This window comes from Polypterus senegalus, chromosome 2 (assembly GCF_016835505.1).
Source record: "Polypterus senegalus isolate Bchr_013 chromosome 2, ASM1683550v1, whole genome shotgun sequence".
Lineage (NCBI taxonomy): Eukaryota > Metazoa > Chordata > Cladistia > Polypteriformes > Polypteridae > Polypterus > Polypterus senegalus.
In genome coordinates this window covers 268,972,246-268,991,618 of record NC_053155.1, presented here as the reverse complement: position 1 = coordinate 268,991,618, position 19,373 = coordinate 268,972,246, and the positions used below count along the sequence as shown (strand labels likewise).

General features: G+C 39.2%; 1 protein-coding gene across 3 annotated transcripts in view; it reads right to left on the bottom strand.

The window, feature by feature from the left end:
- LOC120523863 (gamma-aminobutyric acid receptor subunit rho-3) overlaps positions 1-19,373 on the bottom strand; it is an 86,774-nt gene that overhangs the window by 8,826 nt on the left and 58,575 nt on the right. For all 3 annotated transcript variants that reach the window (XM_039745525.1, XM_039745526.1, XM_039745527.1), the window contains 3 exons: positions 7,313-7,536; positions 5,284-5,366; positions 3,720-3,857 (listed from right to left, as the gene is read on the bottom strand). In XM_039745525.1, coding sequence (XP_039601459.1) covers positions 3,720-3,857; positions 5,284-5,366; positions 7,313-7,536 — 445 coding nt within the window. The remainder of the gene's footprint in view (positions 1-3,719; positions 3,858-5,283; positions 5,367-7,312; positions 7,537-19,373) is intronic.

Here is a 19,373-nt window from a genome sequence, read left to right as displayed (position 1 = left end):
AGCACTCTGTAGTCTCAATGTGGGGAATTCAAGCTAGTTTGTTGTAACGTCAAGATCGTGCCATCAATGCTGACCAGATTCTCAATGTTCACAACAAGATCCTCATTCTGGTGAAAATAAGGACAACCTCCGGCTGTGAGTGACCTGGATTTGGCGTTGGTTTTTACATCAGATTGCAAAGCACCATTTACTTTTGTCTCTTTACAGACCTTGTATTCAGTCTGGACAACACCAGAGGCCATTATTTGTTGTGGACTGTAATCAGGACAAGCAGACCCTGAAGATAACTGTCAAGACTACAGCCACATGTCATCTGAAAAGCAAAGTCCTCCAAGTTTGCTTTCCCAAAAACCAAGCCCAAGATGATCTGATCAGGCAAAAAATAGAAATTTTCAAGATTTGAGTGCCTTATGGTCACTTATTACACAGCATAAAGCAGCACAAATGCAAAAAATACATTAAAAAAGTAAAACACAATTAAGAAGTCATCTAATTTAATTCAGTTCAATGACAAGTGCATTATATTGCTTAAGAGTAGCTGATGTTCACTGTAAACCATCCAGCCATAAAGGCCATATGTAAATACAGCAGGTGGCCAAGCACCACAGTCAAGAGAAAGGACATCAAACACACATCTGTTCATCTATCTATCTATCTATCTATCTATCTATCTATCTATCTATCTATCTATCTATCTATCTATCTATCTATCTATCTGTGACAGACCAACAAGATATACTCTTACCCCCTGCCCCCTTCCCACTAGGTCGGCTACAGTTTAACTTTCAAAGCCCCCATTATGTAAAGAGGTCTCGATAAAGGCAGGATAAATGACTTGAACAAATCACAACTAATTTTTGTCATACTTCCTCCTTTACTTGAACTCAGTAGACACATTCCAGCACTTGCATGTCAATCATACAGCGCATTTGTGAATTATGTGCTCAGTTCACATTCCTTGTTAATGATAGAAAGAATGATTAAAATGTTTGGAACTTATTATGGTTTTGAGATTTTTGTTCCAGTTGTATAACTACTGTTTTGTTAAATGTACTAATTCTTTCAATAAGTGTGTTTCATGGGCTAACCTATCTCAAATATTCAAGCAGCTATATAAAAAACATAGTGAACAGGGGGCTCATGTATAAACGGTTCGTATGCACAAAAATGTTGCGTACGAACGTTTCCATGCTCAAATCGTGATGTATAAAACCTAAACTTGGCGTAAAGCCACGCACATTTCCACGGTACCTCATACCCTGGGTACGCAAGTTCTCACGGTTCAGAAACAGTTTCATCCCAAGAACTAGAAACGTACTCAATCAGTCCATCAAGTGCTCCTTGTAGAACTGTTTGTACTTATTGGTACAATCACCTCACTGTAATTGGCAATACAGTTGTAATATTGCACAACCTGAGCCACTTCATAAAGCCCATATTTATTGTATGATGACAATATCATTTTAAGATGAAATGCAGCAAAATATGCTTATTATATTATACAGATAAAACTTTAGCTTCATTTAAATATTCTATATTTTTAATAATTAAACATGCCAGGACACAGTTCCACAGTGCTAGCGAGGAGCTTGAGCTCCATTCACGGATTGTTCCTGCCTTGCGCTGTATTCTTGCTTGTGCGGGCATGACACTGGAAGGATAGATGGATAGAATAATTAAAAAAAAAATCCCATGTTTAATAACATGATTTAACATGAAAATTATATCATGTATACATCTCAGTATTTTAATTATTCAGAGAGCTGTAATATCATGAATGTAATGGATTCTGTGTCCTGTCGGAGGAGGAGAAAGTTACGATGGGATCTGAGAAACTAGTAAATGAAACGATTTTAAGATGAAGTTAATGATGTTCTACTTTAATGGCAAAATAAACTGCGTGATTAAAGTGGAAATTTCGAGATTAAATTTGACATTTCGAGCTCTTTCCCCACTGTGCGCCTATTTTTTTTTTTCTCTGTACCCTAATAAGCTTTCATATGACACTCAGATGGTGGGCTACGACTCGCCTTTTCACAGCGACTTTGATATCTGACAACTTCTTTTTTATTTCGGGCACTGTGCGACTTTGTGAACTTGAGCTTTCGAGTTTCTCCGATACTCTGTCGATCAGCTTCCTTTTGTTGATTATATCACTGTTTAAACTAACAAATAGTACATTTTTCCCATGCCTCCACTTGGTATTCACTGAAATTCTTCTATTTTCCCCCGTGCTTTTGCCATTGCCTTTTCACAGAAGGCTGAGCTTAAGGTCTATTTATATTGATTTGCATATTCAAAGAGGTGTATTTCTGGGAATAGTTGGGACAGGACAGCAGGCGCGTGCACGTGCGTTACTTCATGCTGACCGGGATTTATGTAGCGGAAGAACGTGGAAGTTTGTTTACACACAGATTTATGCATCTGGATTTTTTTGTGCATACACACATTCCCACTTTTGTGCTTACGCCATGTTATAGTGTGAGTTCTACATACAGTGGCCCCAGGTGACCAGATTTGAACCCGTTGCAATGTGATTTCTTATCCAGCTCACTGAACAGAGGGTAGGATTGTTTTGCATACAATATATGACCATGGATTTCTAATAAATTCCTTTTTAACTTCATCCTGATTTTACTTATAATATACAGAAGTTGCTAAATCTTTTTTCTGCCAGCAATGAATAGCTGGAAGCCAAATCCTCATCCTAAAAGAATGTGGTTTTTTTATTGATTAAAATATTTCAAACAGCTTTCACAGAATTGATGATGAAAATCAGATCAGTTTGTTTAGTCTGCTTCAGAGTTACCATCTTGGACTTAAGTTGATGTGAGTTATTGCTGTTAATGGAAATACAGGTATTTATATGACTATAAAGAGGTATTAATATGACTATAAACAACAAGTTGCCTTATTTTGCAGATGATACTTAATTAGAAGGAATGGCAGATAATGCAGAATTAGCCAAATCACTACAGAAGGACCTGGAAAGAAAACAGCCTTGGCAGATTTGTGGTAGATGAGAGGTCTGAAACTTGAAAGTACACCTTAAAAGAAGGAATTAGGAATCAATGTGAACTCATTAGTATCTACATCAAGGCCATAAGTAACCAAGAAAGTTTATAAGATGTTAGGTTAGGTATATCACAAGCAGAACAAGTCAAGGAAGGCTATGTATTGCTCTGTTAAGGCCTCATATGGAGCACTGTACACAGTTTGATTTCCATATTACAAAAATGACATGACGGCATTTATTGAGGTGTGAAGAAAGATTGAAGAAGTTGAACCTTCTCAGTTTAAGTAATTAAAGATTAAGTGGTAAATGATTGAAGTGTTTAAAATGCTGAAATTAATTAGTAAAGTGGGCCAGAGTTTTTACTTTTAATGATGTTAACTTGTTAAGGGTATATTTTGCACAAATGTTAGAAATGTATACTTGCAGAATCACAGACACATGAAATGAATGTTCAAGCAATGTGGTAAAGAGGAGGACTTTAGAGACCTTCAAAACCGGACTTGATCTAATTTTGAAGAAATTAGGTGGATACAATTGAAGGATTTTTTTGGGTTGAATGGCCTGCTCTCATAATTGTTCCAATGTTCTTATACCACGGCTGGCCCCTGTATGATGACTGTGCTCACTATCACCTATATTTTGGCGACACTTTACATACATGAGTTTCTTCACCCATTTCCTAACAAGCAAGAGTAAATTGTACCAGTGCTGCTGTAGAAGGCAAGCCCATTGGATGGGTTGAACTCTTCGATGAAGAACTGTGATAATAAGATTTCTTCAGTCCTTAGTGAGTCATTGCCATTCTTCCAGTAAAGCATTAAATCATTCTCGTTATAGGCATCTGAAAAAAGGAAAGAATACAAACTTATCAAAGAGTGGGGGACAGGATATTATTTTGAGTTTAAAAAACAAGCCACATCTATCTAGTTATTATTATTATTATTATTAATAAATAAATAAATTCATCCATCCATCCATTATCCAACCTGCTATATCCTAATTACAGGGTCACGGGGGTCTGCTGGAGCCAATCGCAGCCAACGCAGGACCCAAGGCAGGAAACAAACCCCGGGCAGGGCACAAGCCCACCGCAGGGCAAGCACACACACACACACACACACACACACACACACACACACTCACACACCAAGCACACACTAGGGACAATTTAGGATCACCAATGCACCTAACCTGCATGTCTTTGGACTGTGGGAGGAAACCGGAGCACCCGGAGGAAACCCACGCAGACACGGGGAGAACATGCAAACTCCACGGAGGGAGGACCCAGGAAGCGAACCCGGGTCTCCTAACTGCGAGGCATAAATAAATGAAAAATTTAATTAATTAATAACATTTTAGTGTTTTATATGCCTTGAAAAGGAATGGATGCCTAATTCCACAGTCTATCCCAGTAGTGTGGTGCTCAAGGAAGACCTGTACATTAAAGACTCATATTAACTCATATTAGGGGTATTTAGATGCATCAGTCAACCATTAAGTCATTGCAATAACTGGGAAAAAAGGAACTAATGCACCATCATAAGGAGGACATGCCAGTTTCACACAGTCAGTGACAGGTCATGGATTTGAACCCAAGCCTCCGGAGCACTAACACCCGTGACACATACTGGTCACCACTTCAGAAGAAAGACATAGCAGCACTAAAAGCTGTGCAGAAGGTTAGGGGTAGGGTTAGGGGTTAAAGACACATCCTACTCCAACAGACTCCGAGAATTAAACCTGTTTAGCCTTGAGCAGAGGAGGTAGTGTGGGGACCAAATCCAGGTATTCAAAATCCACAAAGGCATTGATAAAGTAGATCAAGCTAAAATTATGGGGAAGGGTATTTCAGACTGAATCCAGAAAGTACTTCTTTATGTGAAGAGTTGCTGGAATCTGGAACAACTACCAAGCCATGTAGATGAAGTAGTAACCTTAACAACTTTTAAGGAGTACCTGGATGAGATATTGGGACAGCTTAACTATAAGCTAAACAGACAAAATTGATGGACTGAATGGCCTTCCTCTCATTTGTCAGATTTCTTATGTTCTACTTATATTTTTCTTTTTGCACCTTCAGCCAGTTACATTCGTTTGTCAGTGAAGACTGCCTTGTTTGAGCATCATCTTCAACACATCTTTCTTATTTAACAGCATTGTAAGACATTTGTAAAGTAAATGTGCATGTAACCATTTCCAAAGTCTGAACATGTCAACACCAATATACTCTGCTAAAGATGATTAGTACTAACAACATGGCTACTCACAGCTTTCAAGCTCCAGAGAGCAGTTCTGAGTGTCAAGTGGGAATCTACTGAAATCCATGGAGCACAAAGCTGTAACGGTAATTCTGCAAAAAAAAAAAAAAAGAAGTGAATTCCCATGAGACACCACTGTCTTCTCTCTTTCAAAATGTTATCAAGCCTACAAGTTGCCCCAAGCAATCGATGATAAACATCCACAGGAGTTTGCTTCACTTGTATTCACATTACGGTTATGATATTCGTTACAGAAAATAACTAAGATTAAAATGAACATTAATCATTTTATTTGCACTCTAGGCTTACATTGATATGATATTTGCTACAGAAAAACACCACACATAAAATCCCCACCTTGTTAGAAGGTGCACGTCACAAGATAAGCTCATGCAGTGCTAATGACCAGAAGGACCTCAACGGGCTAAGAGTTTCTTTTCACCCTCTGCACTGTGGACTTGATCTGACATCATGACCTGCAAATGGCACAGATTGTACCAAAGGGATCCAAAATGCCAAATGAACTCTTTTACCTGTGTTACAAATGTGAAAAATGCATGTGCCACCTGTGTTGCAGATCAGCATTTGAAAGGCACAATAAGTAGTGCTCTATATAGAAAGACACTACATACAACAAATAATAATTTAAATGTTTATTTAATGTGCCTTTGCACAAGTTATGAATCACATTATAACTGCTGTGCTACAGTTGTACACTTTGTGGTGGACTGCTGGGTATCCTGCCCAGCCGGGAGGCCTGTAAAGGGACAATACCTCCCCTGGACCATGAGAGGGCAGCCCCCATTGTCTGCATTGGGGCCACAGGTACAGAGTTTAAAAGCTCAACTCTGTTGTGGGCCTGTGGTCACCACCAGGGGGTGCCTGGAGGACTGTGGACTCCTTGATTGCAGCACTTCCGCCACGGCAGAAATTCCAGGCACACCCGGAGTGCTTCCGGATGCTCATGTGGCACTTCTGCCACCGGAAGATTGTCAAGAAGCACCTGGAACACATCCGGGGTATTATAAAAGGGTCCGCATCACTCCATTAGTCAAGCTGGAGTCGGGTGGAAGAGGACGGAGCTTGTGTGTGGAGGAGTGAAGGTGACCGAAAGAGAAGAAGAGAGAGAGAAAAAGGGACAGAGATTGGCTGGTTGGAGCATTTTGAGGTGCTGTATATTAGAGTGAAAATAATAAACGTGTGTGATTTTTGGACATTTGCTGTCAGTCTGTCTGTGTTCAACTTGTATAGCAGCATAGAATGGTGTTAACTATCTTAAAGTGCTATATAAAATAAAACATGCTTCAGGATAGCAGCATTTTATTCTTACTAGCAAGGAAAGCAGGAGAATTCGGGAAGAAATACGGAGAAACGGCCAAAGGGTATCATCGAGCGCTGGGTGCTGCACATAATAAGGTCAGGGTGCTTCTGTTTAGGTTGAGGGGTGAACAGGTCAAGATTATGAAGGTATGATGACCCATTTTATTATTATAAGGGTATATACACAAAAAAAGAATAAACATTTAGATCTTAGCTCTGTGCTTAAGGGTCTGAGGTCTGCACTAGAGTGACCTTTCAATCTGTTAGCCTGTGCCCTCCCACAATGTCTAACTTGTGTGATCATTTGCATGCAGTCACTTTTCCCATGAAGGTATCATGTCATACAGCACAAGGTTGCTAGATTTCTCTGGGTGACCCGGTGTCTAACGCTGAATGATGTCTGGCCTGCACATAAAATCTGGCCTGCACATAAAACATGCTGGTGAGCTTGTGTTTCTCCAAGTGCTGTTCCTGTCTTGCACTCGTTGCTTGCTGGGATAGGCTCCTATTTCCCTTCAATCCTAGCCTAGATAAGCGCATTTAGAAATTGAATATATGGATACTTCTTCATGTTTCATGTAGTTCTGATTTTTTTGGAATAGGTTTATAGTACTTTCATGTACAATAAAACCCCTCTAGTTTCAGTCCACTGATTTGGCTAGCAATGAATAACGCCAGTTATTCCAAATGTCCCAATAAGTCTAAGGTATCTCCATACCTGACACTATAGAGGATGTTTCCATCTGGATAAACCCTCAACATGATGTTCTCCATGGTTGTGTCATGAATGAAAGACCTTTTAGAATGGACAAAGAAGACATCAGGGACCCAGATCTTCTTTACCAGACGTCCATCAAATGTTCGGCTTTTATTGCTAGTGCTGGGGAAGGCAAGGCGCTCGTCTTTCCAATAATGCCTAAGGTACAGGGTCATGGTGAAATCCTCAAAAAAAAAAAAAAAAAAATATCAGCAGCTGTCAGATCAACAATGGCAACAGCTTGAGACACATGAGCTGCATAGAGAACATTTTCATCACATAATGCCTTACTAATCAGTAGATTTACAACTGTGGACTAGCAGTGGGGTTGAGGAATATGACTCTATCCTGCCACCCTGATTTGGTACTCAGTAAAGCCGACTCAGCAGAAGTTGGAGTGCCAGCTCATCAGCCTGTCCACCTCTAGACTTACCTCATGAATATTAATGCATTTCAAATATGAGCCAAAAGTCTAGGTGACTGCCTGTTACAGGGTCACATGGCCATCCATCTGCTGTAAAATTAAATACAAAAGCCACGTCTGTCAATTGAAGATGAAGCTAAAGCTTTTCCACTGACATCACTCCACACCACCTGGTTGGCAAATCCCACTGTGGTGTCAGGATTGCCCCATAGTCCCCTGGTAGATTTGGGGCATTCAGGCAGATTCAGCACTATTTCTCATCTGCAAGTAGTGTAATTTCACACAGTGCTTGGACACTAGTTCTTTTCCTTACTACAGTACCTAAATGATCCCCCAGTATTTATGATGGTCTCCTGCTGTCGAAAGAAAGGCTATTAAATTTATTGATGACTTAGGGGACAAGCTTACATATTGTGAATAAATATTGACCAAGTAAAATAGAATTTACCTATTTTTTGGTTTGCTATCTTAAACAATTTTTTTTTACTTCTACTTTATATATGTGTGATTAAATCATCCTTTTATGTAGGACCTATTCAAGGTAACAATCCTCTTTTTTAGTCCAAACACACTTTCGGCAATTTATGGATAAGCCTTCTCTATGAATTTTATCTACAATGCATTGAAGGCAGACAAGATAGTCTTCCCATGTTTTTCTAAAATGACCACATCAACTAAATATGCTTTAATATAGTTATCACAAACCTGAATTATTTGACCCATTATCCTTTGAAATGTAGCAGGCATCATATGATGTCCAAACAGGTTTACTGTAAATTGGAAAAATCTGACTAGAGTTCTCATTGCAGTGTATGCCTCAGAGGACAATGGCAAGGGAGGCTGCTAGTACCCTTTGCAAAGATCCAATGATTAAATGTACCTGGTCCATCCAACCTCCTCTAACAAATCATCCACACAGGGCTCTGGTTATGCATTAAACCATGAAGCTGCATTTACCTTGAAAGAAATCAAAGCAAACCCTAAGAGTCCTATCTTTCTTGGGAACCAGAACAATCGGAATACTTCATTCATTTTTCAGTCGTACAATGATACCCACTTCCTTCATACTTCTTCATCTTTTAAGATGTCTCTCAGGGATTCAATATGGATGCTGACAAATTGGTCTACTGTCCTTAAGATGAATATACTGGAGCTCCTCCGTCCTTACTGGCCTTTGAGCACATACAGAAGGTGGAATAAAAAAAACTTCTGTATATCAGATTTCTGAGCTGAATTCCGGTGCTCTTTATTTTATAAATAACCATGTCTGCATCACTGTCCTTATTATGATATAACTTAGATATGAGACATGCCATGATGTACCTCACTTTCAATTCTTTAATAAATCAACATGATAAATTTAGGTCAACATGATAAATTTAGGTTTTGTTTGTTTGAATGATAATATTCACAATTTACAGAACCACTCTTTGCATGATTTTATTTGTACTCTACCATTTTGTTAAAGCTTATTAGAAGGTGAAGAAAGATGTAATTATACCCTTTGACTTGCAACATACTCGTGATTCCTGGCATGTTGGTAATACCACAGCCTTTGCTCTTTCTCTTCATATTTACTCCCACAGTAATTTACCAGTCAGTCTTTCATCTCCAGCACATATTTCAATACTCCTTTCTCTCCTGAAGACTTTAATGGTACCTCACAATACTTTTGCAAAATATCTGAAGGACCTTGAATACCCCAGCTGTGGAATATCTCTGACAGCAAATAGCAAAAAATTGCAACCTTTTGTCCAAATCTTTACCAGTATCGTTCACAAATTTCCTGTGCCTATGTTTCAGGGTCTGATGGCACAGACTGTTGTAAATTTCTGTAATCCCTAATTGTTGATGAAGCTGGTCGTCAGGTTAGTGCAGGGGTGGCCAAAGTCAGTCCTAGAGGCCCGCAGTGGCTGCAGGTTTTTGTTCCAACCCAGCTGCTTAATTAAAAAAAATCCTTGTCAATTATTTAATTTCAGGGCTCGTTAGTGCTTTAACTCTGCCATGTCAGGTCATTCTCATATCCTAGATATTTTTCCTTTCTAAGGATATCATCCAAATGATTTGAAGTCTAAAACAGATGAGTAATTCTCAGTAATTCACTTTTTTGTCTTCATTTTCTTTCCAAGTATTTAATTAAACCAAATAGTGCACAATAAACACACAGAGGTGTAAATGGTGTCACAAAGCTGAGACGTTTTGGGGCAGCCACCCATATTTTGGTATCCTGGCTGCAAAGTCGTTTTTATCACAACAACAGCACCGATGTGCATACAAACGAGTCCAAGACAAGACTGAGGGTAAGGGAAAAGGGCAGGCTTTTAAAGGGGAAGACAGGAAGTGAGGTCATAGGAATCGGGCGTGTTCGCCACTCATTGGATCAGGCCCCGACGTGACATCAGGGGGCCAGCGCCGTTAGTTCTGTCTCCATTGGTTCAGTCCTGGAAGTGATGTCACGAGAGCCAGGTGGAGTCTCCCAGGGATGGTCTACAGGGAAGTGAGAAAAGAGTCAGTGCACTCTGCCACAGCCCGCCTGTCTCAGAACTGTCATCACTCAAACCCTTTAGCTGCCTCCCATGACGTGTGTGACAATGGAAACAAGCTTAATGCATCTGCTTGCTAATAAGGGGTGATTAAAAACCAAGACTACAGCTGTTTAAGACTAAAATAAGCAATAAGGGTTCAAAATGTAAACGAGTAAGACAACTAAAATGAAGCAGAAGTGCTACTTGAGCAGTAAGTGCTTCTTATGAAGCAACTGGGTTGGAACAAAAACCTGCAACTACTGCGGCCCTCCAGGACTGACTTTGCCCACCCCTGTGTTAGTGCCTTGATCAGTTAAAATGTAAATTGCAATTCAAACTCTGGAAATCAACTGAATAAGCAATTGTATAATTACGAAACCTGTTATGTGTTGTGTCCTGTGGTTTTACAAGCTAGTGAAAACTTGTGGATTGTTAATTATTGTATATTCTGATAAGCAAACCCAAATAATTAAAAAGACGTATTTAATATTTCGCATTCCTGTAATTTATTAATACTAAATATACTAAAAAAATACTTCTGTGCTCTTTATTCAGGTGTTTACATGTCCAAGTTTGTGAAATGTTAATTGATAACCTTAAGTTGGATAGCTGTGAAGAATTGGTGCCCTGTTTACAAGTTAGTAATTGTGCCCGCCTGCGTGTGATCCTCTCCCAGAAAAATTGGAATCAGAAAATCAATGGAATTGAGATATTGCTGATATAAACTGCCTTGTGCTCCTGGTCCATTCCATAACTCTGTAATGGGAGAAATTGCTTCAGAAATGAATTGATTGTGATAATGTAAGTGGTGCTTTCTTTCTATAATGATGGATATATACTGCTCAAAAAAATTAAAGGAACACTTTTTAATCAGAGTATAGCATCAAGTCAATGAAACTTCTGGGCTATTGTTCTGGTCAGTTAAGTAGCAGAGGGGGTTGTTAATCAGTTTCAGCTACTTTGGTGCTAATGAAATTAACAACAGATGCACTAGAGGGGCAACAATGAGACGACCCCCAAAACAGGAATGGCTTAACAGGAGGAGGCCACTGACATTTTTCCCTCCTCATCTTTTCTGACTGTTTTTTCACTAGCTTTGCATGTGGCTATGGTCAGCGTCACTACTGGTAGCATGAGGCGATACCTGGACCCTACAGAGGTTACACAGGTAGTCCAACTTCACCAGGATGGCACATCAATACTTACCATTGTCAGAAGGACAGGGCCGTAGAAGGTCCTTAACACATCAGTAGGACTGGTATCTGTGCCTTTAGACAAGAAGAAACAGAATGAAAACTGCCAGAGCCCTACAAAATGACCTCCAGCAGGCTACTGGTGTGAATGTCTCTGACCAAACAATCAGAAACAGACTTCATGAAGGTGGCCTGAGGGCCCCACATCCTCTAGTGGGCCCTGTGCTCACTGCCTGGCACCGTGGAGCCAGATTGGCATTTGCCATAGAATACCAGAATTGGCAGGACCACCACTGGCACCCTGTGCTTTTTACACATGAGAGCAGGTTCACCCTGAGCACATGTGACAGATGTAAAAGAGTCTGGAGAAAATATGGAGAACATTATGCTGCCTGCAACATTGTTCAGCATAACCGGTGTTGGGTGAGTGATGGTCTTGGGAGGCATATCCATGGAGGGACACACAGACCTCTACAAGCTAGACAACGGCACCTTGACTGCCATTAGGTATCAGGATGAAATCCTTGGACCCATTGTCAGACCCTGTGCTGGGGCAGTGGGTGCTGGGTTCCTCCTGGTGCAAGACGATGCCCGGCCTCATGGCCAGAGTATACAGGCAGCTCCTGGAGGATAAGGGAATTGATACCATTTCACTGGCCCCCACGCTCGCCTGACCTAAATCCAATAGAACACCTCTAGGACATTATGTTTCGGTCCATCCAACGCTGCCAAGTTGCACCTCAGACTGTCCAGGAGCTCAGTGATGCTTTGGACACCCAGGACACCATCTGTCATCACATTAGGAGCATGCCCCGATGTTGTCAGGCATGCATACAAGCACACGGGGGCCATAGAAACTACAATTTTGAGTTGTTGCAATGAAATTTCGGCAAAATGGACTATCCTGCTGCATCATTTTTTCACTTTGATTTTCGGGATGTCTTTGAATTCAGGGCTCTGTAGGTTGATCATTTTCATTTCCATCAAACGATGTGGCATCCTTTCATTCCTAACACATTACCCAGTCCATATCAGTTTAGATATGCAGCAGAATTGTTTTCCCAATGAGATCTGATGTGTTTTCAAAGTGTTCCTTTAATTTTTCTTGAGTAGTTTATATTGAGCATGGTTAAACCCCACTACTGAAGCGACACTGCAGCCTCAGAGCTCCAGGGATAAAGATTCAGTTCTCAGCTGGTGACGATCGGTGTGCAGTCTGCATGGACCCTAAGACATTTCTCTGGATGACTTGCTGCCACATCCCAGTGTGATGGACTGGTTTGGTAAAACAGCCCGCTGAGAGTGAACAAGCCCAGAGTTGGCATTTAGAGGAGGCTCCGACTTGGCACAGTCTTATTAAGAAATTGAGTGAAGTTGTTAAAAAAAACTTACAAACCTACGAAGAACAGGACAATGCAAAAAAGTGTAAGTTTCAAAGTGTAAGTGAATTTTAAAACATTCAATGTTTGTGGAAAAGGTCCTTTCTATAAAGATTAGACATATGGCTGTATTTAATTGTTGCATAACGGTAAATTCTCACAGTGTGGCCTTCTGGCTCAGCCTCATAATCCTCTGTTATGCACATGCCTTGTGGTCCATTTGTATCACCTCTCGAGCAAAAATGCAGGCTTTAGTGATCATAATAGCCGTATGGCAAAGGGAGAGCTGCATAGAGTGCACCCTGACACCTGCCCTGTTGGAAACAGAAAACAATCAGGCATTAAAGTGACACACACTGAGGGTCTCTTCATAAGGACCACAAAGCTTAAATCTGAGCAGAGACCCTCAAACATTAGAAGGTGAATGTGCTTTTGCAGAACAGACTGCCAGGTCATGTCATGTTACACCTCAGACTCGCTCAGGGACACTAAACTTGTCCCTCGACTGACTGCACATGTGTACCTATTGAGACAATGAAAGAACCTTCAAACTCCACATATGGAGTACTGGACTGCCATTGCAAAACTGGAAGATGCAAAGTAGCAATATTAAACACCCTTCAAATAAATAAATAAATACATCCCAGTGTTGATATTTTTTGTTCATTTATAAAAAACCTATAATATTTTAATATAGTAAATATTTAATAACCAATATGTAGCACTTGAGATGCTCACTGGCACCAAGTGCCAGTATAAATTCTTTACTCCTTGCATGGCTTTCTGGGTATTTCGCTATCCTTAAAAGGACGGTGTGCTGTTGGAGTTCATATGCAACTTTACTTTTGTAGGCCCCACTGTAGCTGGCTCTGAAGCTGCTCATTTGTAAGATGGAATGCCGGCTCATACTGTTATTAACTCAACCTGGACAAGTATTAGACTGATGTCTGTGTATGTTAGGATATGAGTTTATAGGAACAATAACTCAAACATGAATTGCTTGAGGCCAATGCAATTTGACCCAGTTTTAGGTGGCAGTTTAGAAAGGAAAGTGAAATCAGGAGAAGTCATGAAATCAAAATAACAAAAGTATAGGGTGGAAAACACCAATAAAGTAAAATAAAGCTCCGAATGTGAACCAAGAATGTTAGCAGGTTAACAGTGCAAACTAGTTGTGGCCAACTAGGGAAAATGTAACCAGAGGCAAATCAAAAAGAAGGTAATTTCCCAATGGAATTAATAAAGATTTTTTTTTTTATAAAATTTTATTGAATTTGCTAAAAGCAAATAACAATCCTTACAAGGATGTCAAATTTTACAAAACTAAGTACAAATCAAAAGTTTTTCTAACCTAATCTAAATGAACAGGAGGATTATTAATACCCAGAATGCACTAGCAAGAATGAATGGTGAAGTTTTTTGTAAGAAGAATCATCAGTTTATGGGTGATGTGACCAACAGAAGTACTGGGAGATTTCCCAGTGGGCTGGTTGAGCTGCTGTACACACCCTTTCAAATTCTCATAAATAAATGCACACACATTTAGTAAATCCATACAAAGATGGCCCCTCCCCAAAATGGTACAACCTCATGCAAGTGAAATTGAAGCTATCCACCTTCTGTATCCTTCCACCCATTTTCTTAACCTCACTCACTTCATTTAGCCATTTTACAATGGCCACCAAAGGTACTGTAAAGGAAACAGAGAGGTGGTGCTGCAAAATCAAGGATTAAGCAAATAAAAAAAAAATGCTGAAGGCGGGTGCAGAGTAATGTATGAAAATATCAGGTGAGAAAAATTGCCCTTCATTAAATGGGAAACACTACATTGGTTCACGACTTCAGTAACACCAAGTGACAGCAAAGTAGCTAGCTAGACACAAATGTGAGTGGCCCTGCAGTCTGTCATATTGCCTAAATCTCCTTCTGATAAGCAAAAAGTGTTTCTCAGTGGGTCACAGGTTTTTGTCAGTGGGTTGCAGTGCTGCACAATATTTTTCTCTGTTTCTAATCATGCTCATTTCACCAAAGGGGGAGAAGCCCCTGCTCTTCATCTGTTAAATATGAGTTGACATTTTTGCTTTCAAAGGTTAAACTGGATCCCAAAGTCATAAAATGCTGAGAAACACTGGTCTAGTTAACACTGATGTGTGGGGCTTTACATGACAACATTGTTAACATCAGTTCACTAAAAACATAGCAGCCAGCAAGAGCAGTTGTAACTGTGTGCCACCACCTAGCTTTTGTAGGTAGCTTTAGGATTTAGAATTTGGGCTATATGTAACGTATTAAATAAGGGAAAATGATAAGTGAATTTATGATGGAAATATTAAGCAACTGAGATGCTACCTGCTTTGAATGCCCAGGGAGAACAAAACGTATTTCACATTTCTGTTCCAACTGCTTCCACTGAGTGTCAGCCCAGTGATGTTGATAAAGAAAGGGCTGGATGTAGTAAAGAAAGGACAACAACAGGTATGTACAACATGGTGGTGCTGTGGTGGGATAATAGGATGTCAATTTAAGGGCATTTTTTAATATTACTAAAAATTATGTGAACCGTGCGGAACAGAATTATGACTGCAGGATACGAAGAAATTATCTAAGGAAGTAAACACAATAATATACTATAACTATGCAGGCATCATCATGTATTATGTCGCTCTATAATAAAAGAAAATCTTGAAACGAGACTATTGCCAAAAGATTTTTTCAAGTTCCGCCCTTCTCTTAACCATTTTCAACCATGCCCACGGTCCTCTCACCTCTCATTCATGAGAATGCTTTTGCAAGACACAGTTTCAGCTCTTATAAATGTTTATGTTTTCTTCAATTTAATTTCCCAATAAAAGAAGACTTATTATGTCCAAATCTTATTGAAGAATTTCATCCCAAAGGGTTATAAACAGAAGAAATGAGTACACTGGCATTCCTAGTACAGAGAAGTGATGAAATCAAAAAAATGAATGCAAAAATTGTCGATCGGTTATACAGCAAATTGGTTAAATGCGTATTAATAGACTATGCTGAAACAGTTGGTGGTGATGTTGCGGAAGATGAAAACATCAACTTACAATATCACATAAAATATCTACAACTGTTAACACCGTCCGATCTTCCACCGGCCGAATTACTGTTGAAAGAAGGATGTATTGTAATGTTATTGCGTAATTCATGTCTGAGTGATGGGCTATGCAATAAGACAAGATTAGTTATATTGAAAATTGGTCGAACAATTCTGACATGTAAAATTTTAGCAGGCAACAAGAAAGGTAATGTAGTGCATCTTCCGCAGATAACATTAGACACCTTAGGAGATCTTGATATGCCATTCATATTAAAATGTTTACAGTTTCCCATTAGCTTAGCTTTGGCTATGACAACAAATCACAGGGACAAACATTCGAAAAAGTTGGTTTATTTATTAGAGAGAAAGAAACAAAAATTCACTCACGGGCAGTTATACGTTGCGTTGTCACGATGTAAGTCCAAACACAGAATCAAAATTCAAAGTGATATTGACCAAAAAGTTAATTAAAAAAATAGTTTTTACTGAAGTTTTACAGTAAAAGTGTAAGTTTAAAAAGTATTTGCATGTTAATTTCAAAGCCAAACAGAACGAAAATGTATGACGCAACAAATACCTCTAAAGCAACATGAAACATAATTTTCTTTCAATTTATTACATCCATCCATCCATCCATTATCCAACCCGCTATATCCTAACTACAGGGTCACAGGGCAATTTATTGCATTATACTATTTTTTACTATGGTTAATTACTCTCTGTAATGTAAAATAGTTAGGCCTATTATGCATATGTAATAATTCCCATGAAAATAACAATCTGTTTAAATTGTACATCCGCTTCTTCATACACAAGCAACAGAACTGTGAAGTGGCTAGCGCGTAACGCCTGCCAGGGGGTTGGCGAGAAAAGCCAGCAGGCACAGCCCCTAGTCTTGCAAAATTATAATTAGCTATGGTACATAGCAGTGCACACTACATGGTAGTAGTCCTACTAATTATTTAAGTTCTTTGTTATTAAAGATGAGGCTGGCCCTGTGGTAAGGGAGAAACGTTAGTTAAACTGCAGGATCCATGACTGAGACAAAAGAGGGTTGTATGTCTGGGTACATGACAGAGGCAACAACAGCTGAGGAGGATAAAGAAAGAGATGTGCCAGCAGAAGAAAAGAGTGTAGAGAAGGCTTCCACAAGCTTTGATTGCTTTGCACATCCACAGTCCAAAGATTTTCATCTGCTTTTCTGTTTTCACCTCCAACAACCCCCAAGACAGAATGTGTTATTGATTTTGTAAAAGTAATTGGAAAGCATGGGGTACAAAGCTGAAGCTACCTTTACTCTACAAGACAACACCATTGACCAAGACAACTTGTTGCTCCAACATAAGTGTATTGAAAGAGTAAGAGACAGCTAATTTAAGAGTTGTATGTCTGTTTTCTTTTGTTGGCAGTTACCGTAGTGGTCTAGTAATAATGTCCCCTTACCACTCTTCCAGAGTGGGGGTAGGCTAGTCTGTATCATGTCACTCCTGGCTGAAAGATGGCGTCACTCTGCCCCTGCCTCATTCTCTGATGACAAGGTAATGTGTGATGCTGATGCTTATACCGTCATGTAATGACATCCCACTTTGCAGACTCTCAGTTGTCTTGGCTAGCTTTACAGCTATCAACAAAAATTGTGGTGCTTACAACAAAACAACAACACCACAGTTTCATGAGAGAACACAACTCAATTTGAACATTAGAATATTGAATTTTAGAAAAAAAATGTAATCAAAAGATTCTGTGGTCTGCAAAACCTGGGAAAACAATTCAGAAGACCATGATAATGATAATGAGATCATGATAACTCCAATAGATTTTTTTTTAATAAAGAAAAATAAATACACTGCATAGATATTCAAAGGAAAGTATTGTGTTGGGACAAAATCCCAGCTTCACATATCATTCCTGTTCAGGCACAGAGTTGTCAGTCTTCTGATTCTTTACTCATTTGACTCTGGATACAAAAAAGAAGGACTGAAAGCCCTGAAGTCGGAGAGACTTCTACTTACCACTACTACTACTACTACTACTAATAACAATCATAATAATAATAATAATAATAATAATAATAATAACAATCATAATAATAATAATAATAATAATAAGTTGCATTTATAGAGTGCCTTTTACAAACCCAAGGTCGCTTTACATACAGAGGAAGAAAAAGAAAAAATATGTTCTTATTGAATGATCTCCAAGCTATAAATATGTAACAACCCTTTTCTGATGTATGTAAACTTCAACTGAGATCCATCAGAGCAATCACCACAATAACCTCTTACTTCATCATTTCTGAACATAGTAATCTAAAATCACATCCAAAACAACAGACAATAAGGTCATAACATAACCCAGAAACAAAGAGGAAAGCCTGACTGGGACACCTGTCCATCGTAGAGCACACTCTCACACACCCATATTCACTCACACACACGGCTCAATTAAGACAGCATTTGCCCATAGGCAGACCTCTATAGATTATGGGGAGAAAAACAAAAAGTCCTGGAGAAAAATAAAATCAGATACAAAAAGAACATGCAAACTCTACAAAGAACGACAATAACATTTTCAACAATGGCAAAAGTTCTTTGCAAATTATGAAGGAAACCATGTTTCACTTATTGCTTGTGCACTGTTCACAAGTCCAGGAGTGATTTCCACCCATTGTCTTCATCTTAGTTTAGGTTAAAGGGTAAGTTCAGTACTTTTCAAGTCAAAGTTTTTTATTCACAAATATGACATTCACTAATTGCACTCACAAGTTATTTTTTTCCTTAATAAATTTAAAAACTGCTATTCCCTTTCTTGTCATCGATCCAAAAGCAAGTACCAAATATATCAGATTTGAAATGGCAAATTATTTGATTTCAAAAAACATTCCTTCCACATTTCTGAAGAAGGTTGATGACAACAAAAGGAAACTGGACGTAAAACATTGTATCACAGATCTTTTTCAGAATTTTTCACAATTTTTCCTGAAGGAAGGACATCTCGCTCTTCACTGGTCTGTTCTCATTGCTTTGTTATGCATGGGATTTTGCTATAAACAAGGAAGTAAAACAATACAAACTGTGAATATGTCTGAAGCTCTTTAGCACAACATTGTTTTCCATATCTTAATTGTGAAAGACATTATTGGTATAAATGACGATTTAAGACTATGTCACATTACTTGACTTTTCCAGCAATTTTCAGTCATAGCTTTCATTTACTTGTTTCTTAGCGAGTCGGTGGCAGTCGGCAGCATCCTCTCGTGAACATCCTGTAACATTCCCAGCCACTCAGTCCAGCAACTTGCTACGACAAAATCAAACAGCTTCGTAGGGGCGAGACGTGTGTGCATGAGAGCTGACAAGCAATGAAAAGGAATGCAGGTATTTTGGACCTCACAAACTGAAGAGGGGCGCGTCTGTCAGATGTGTTTTACATAC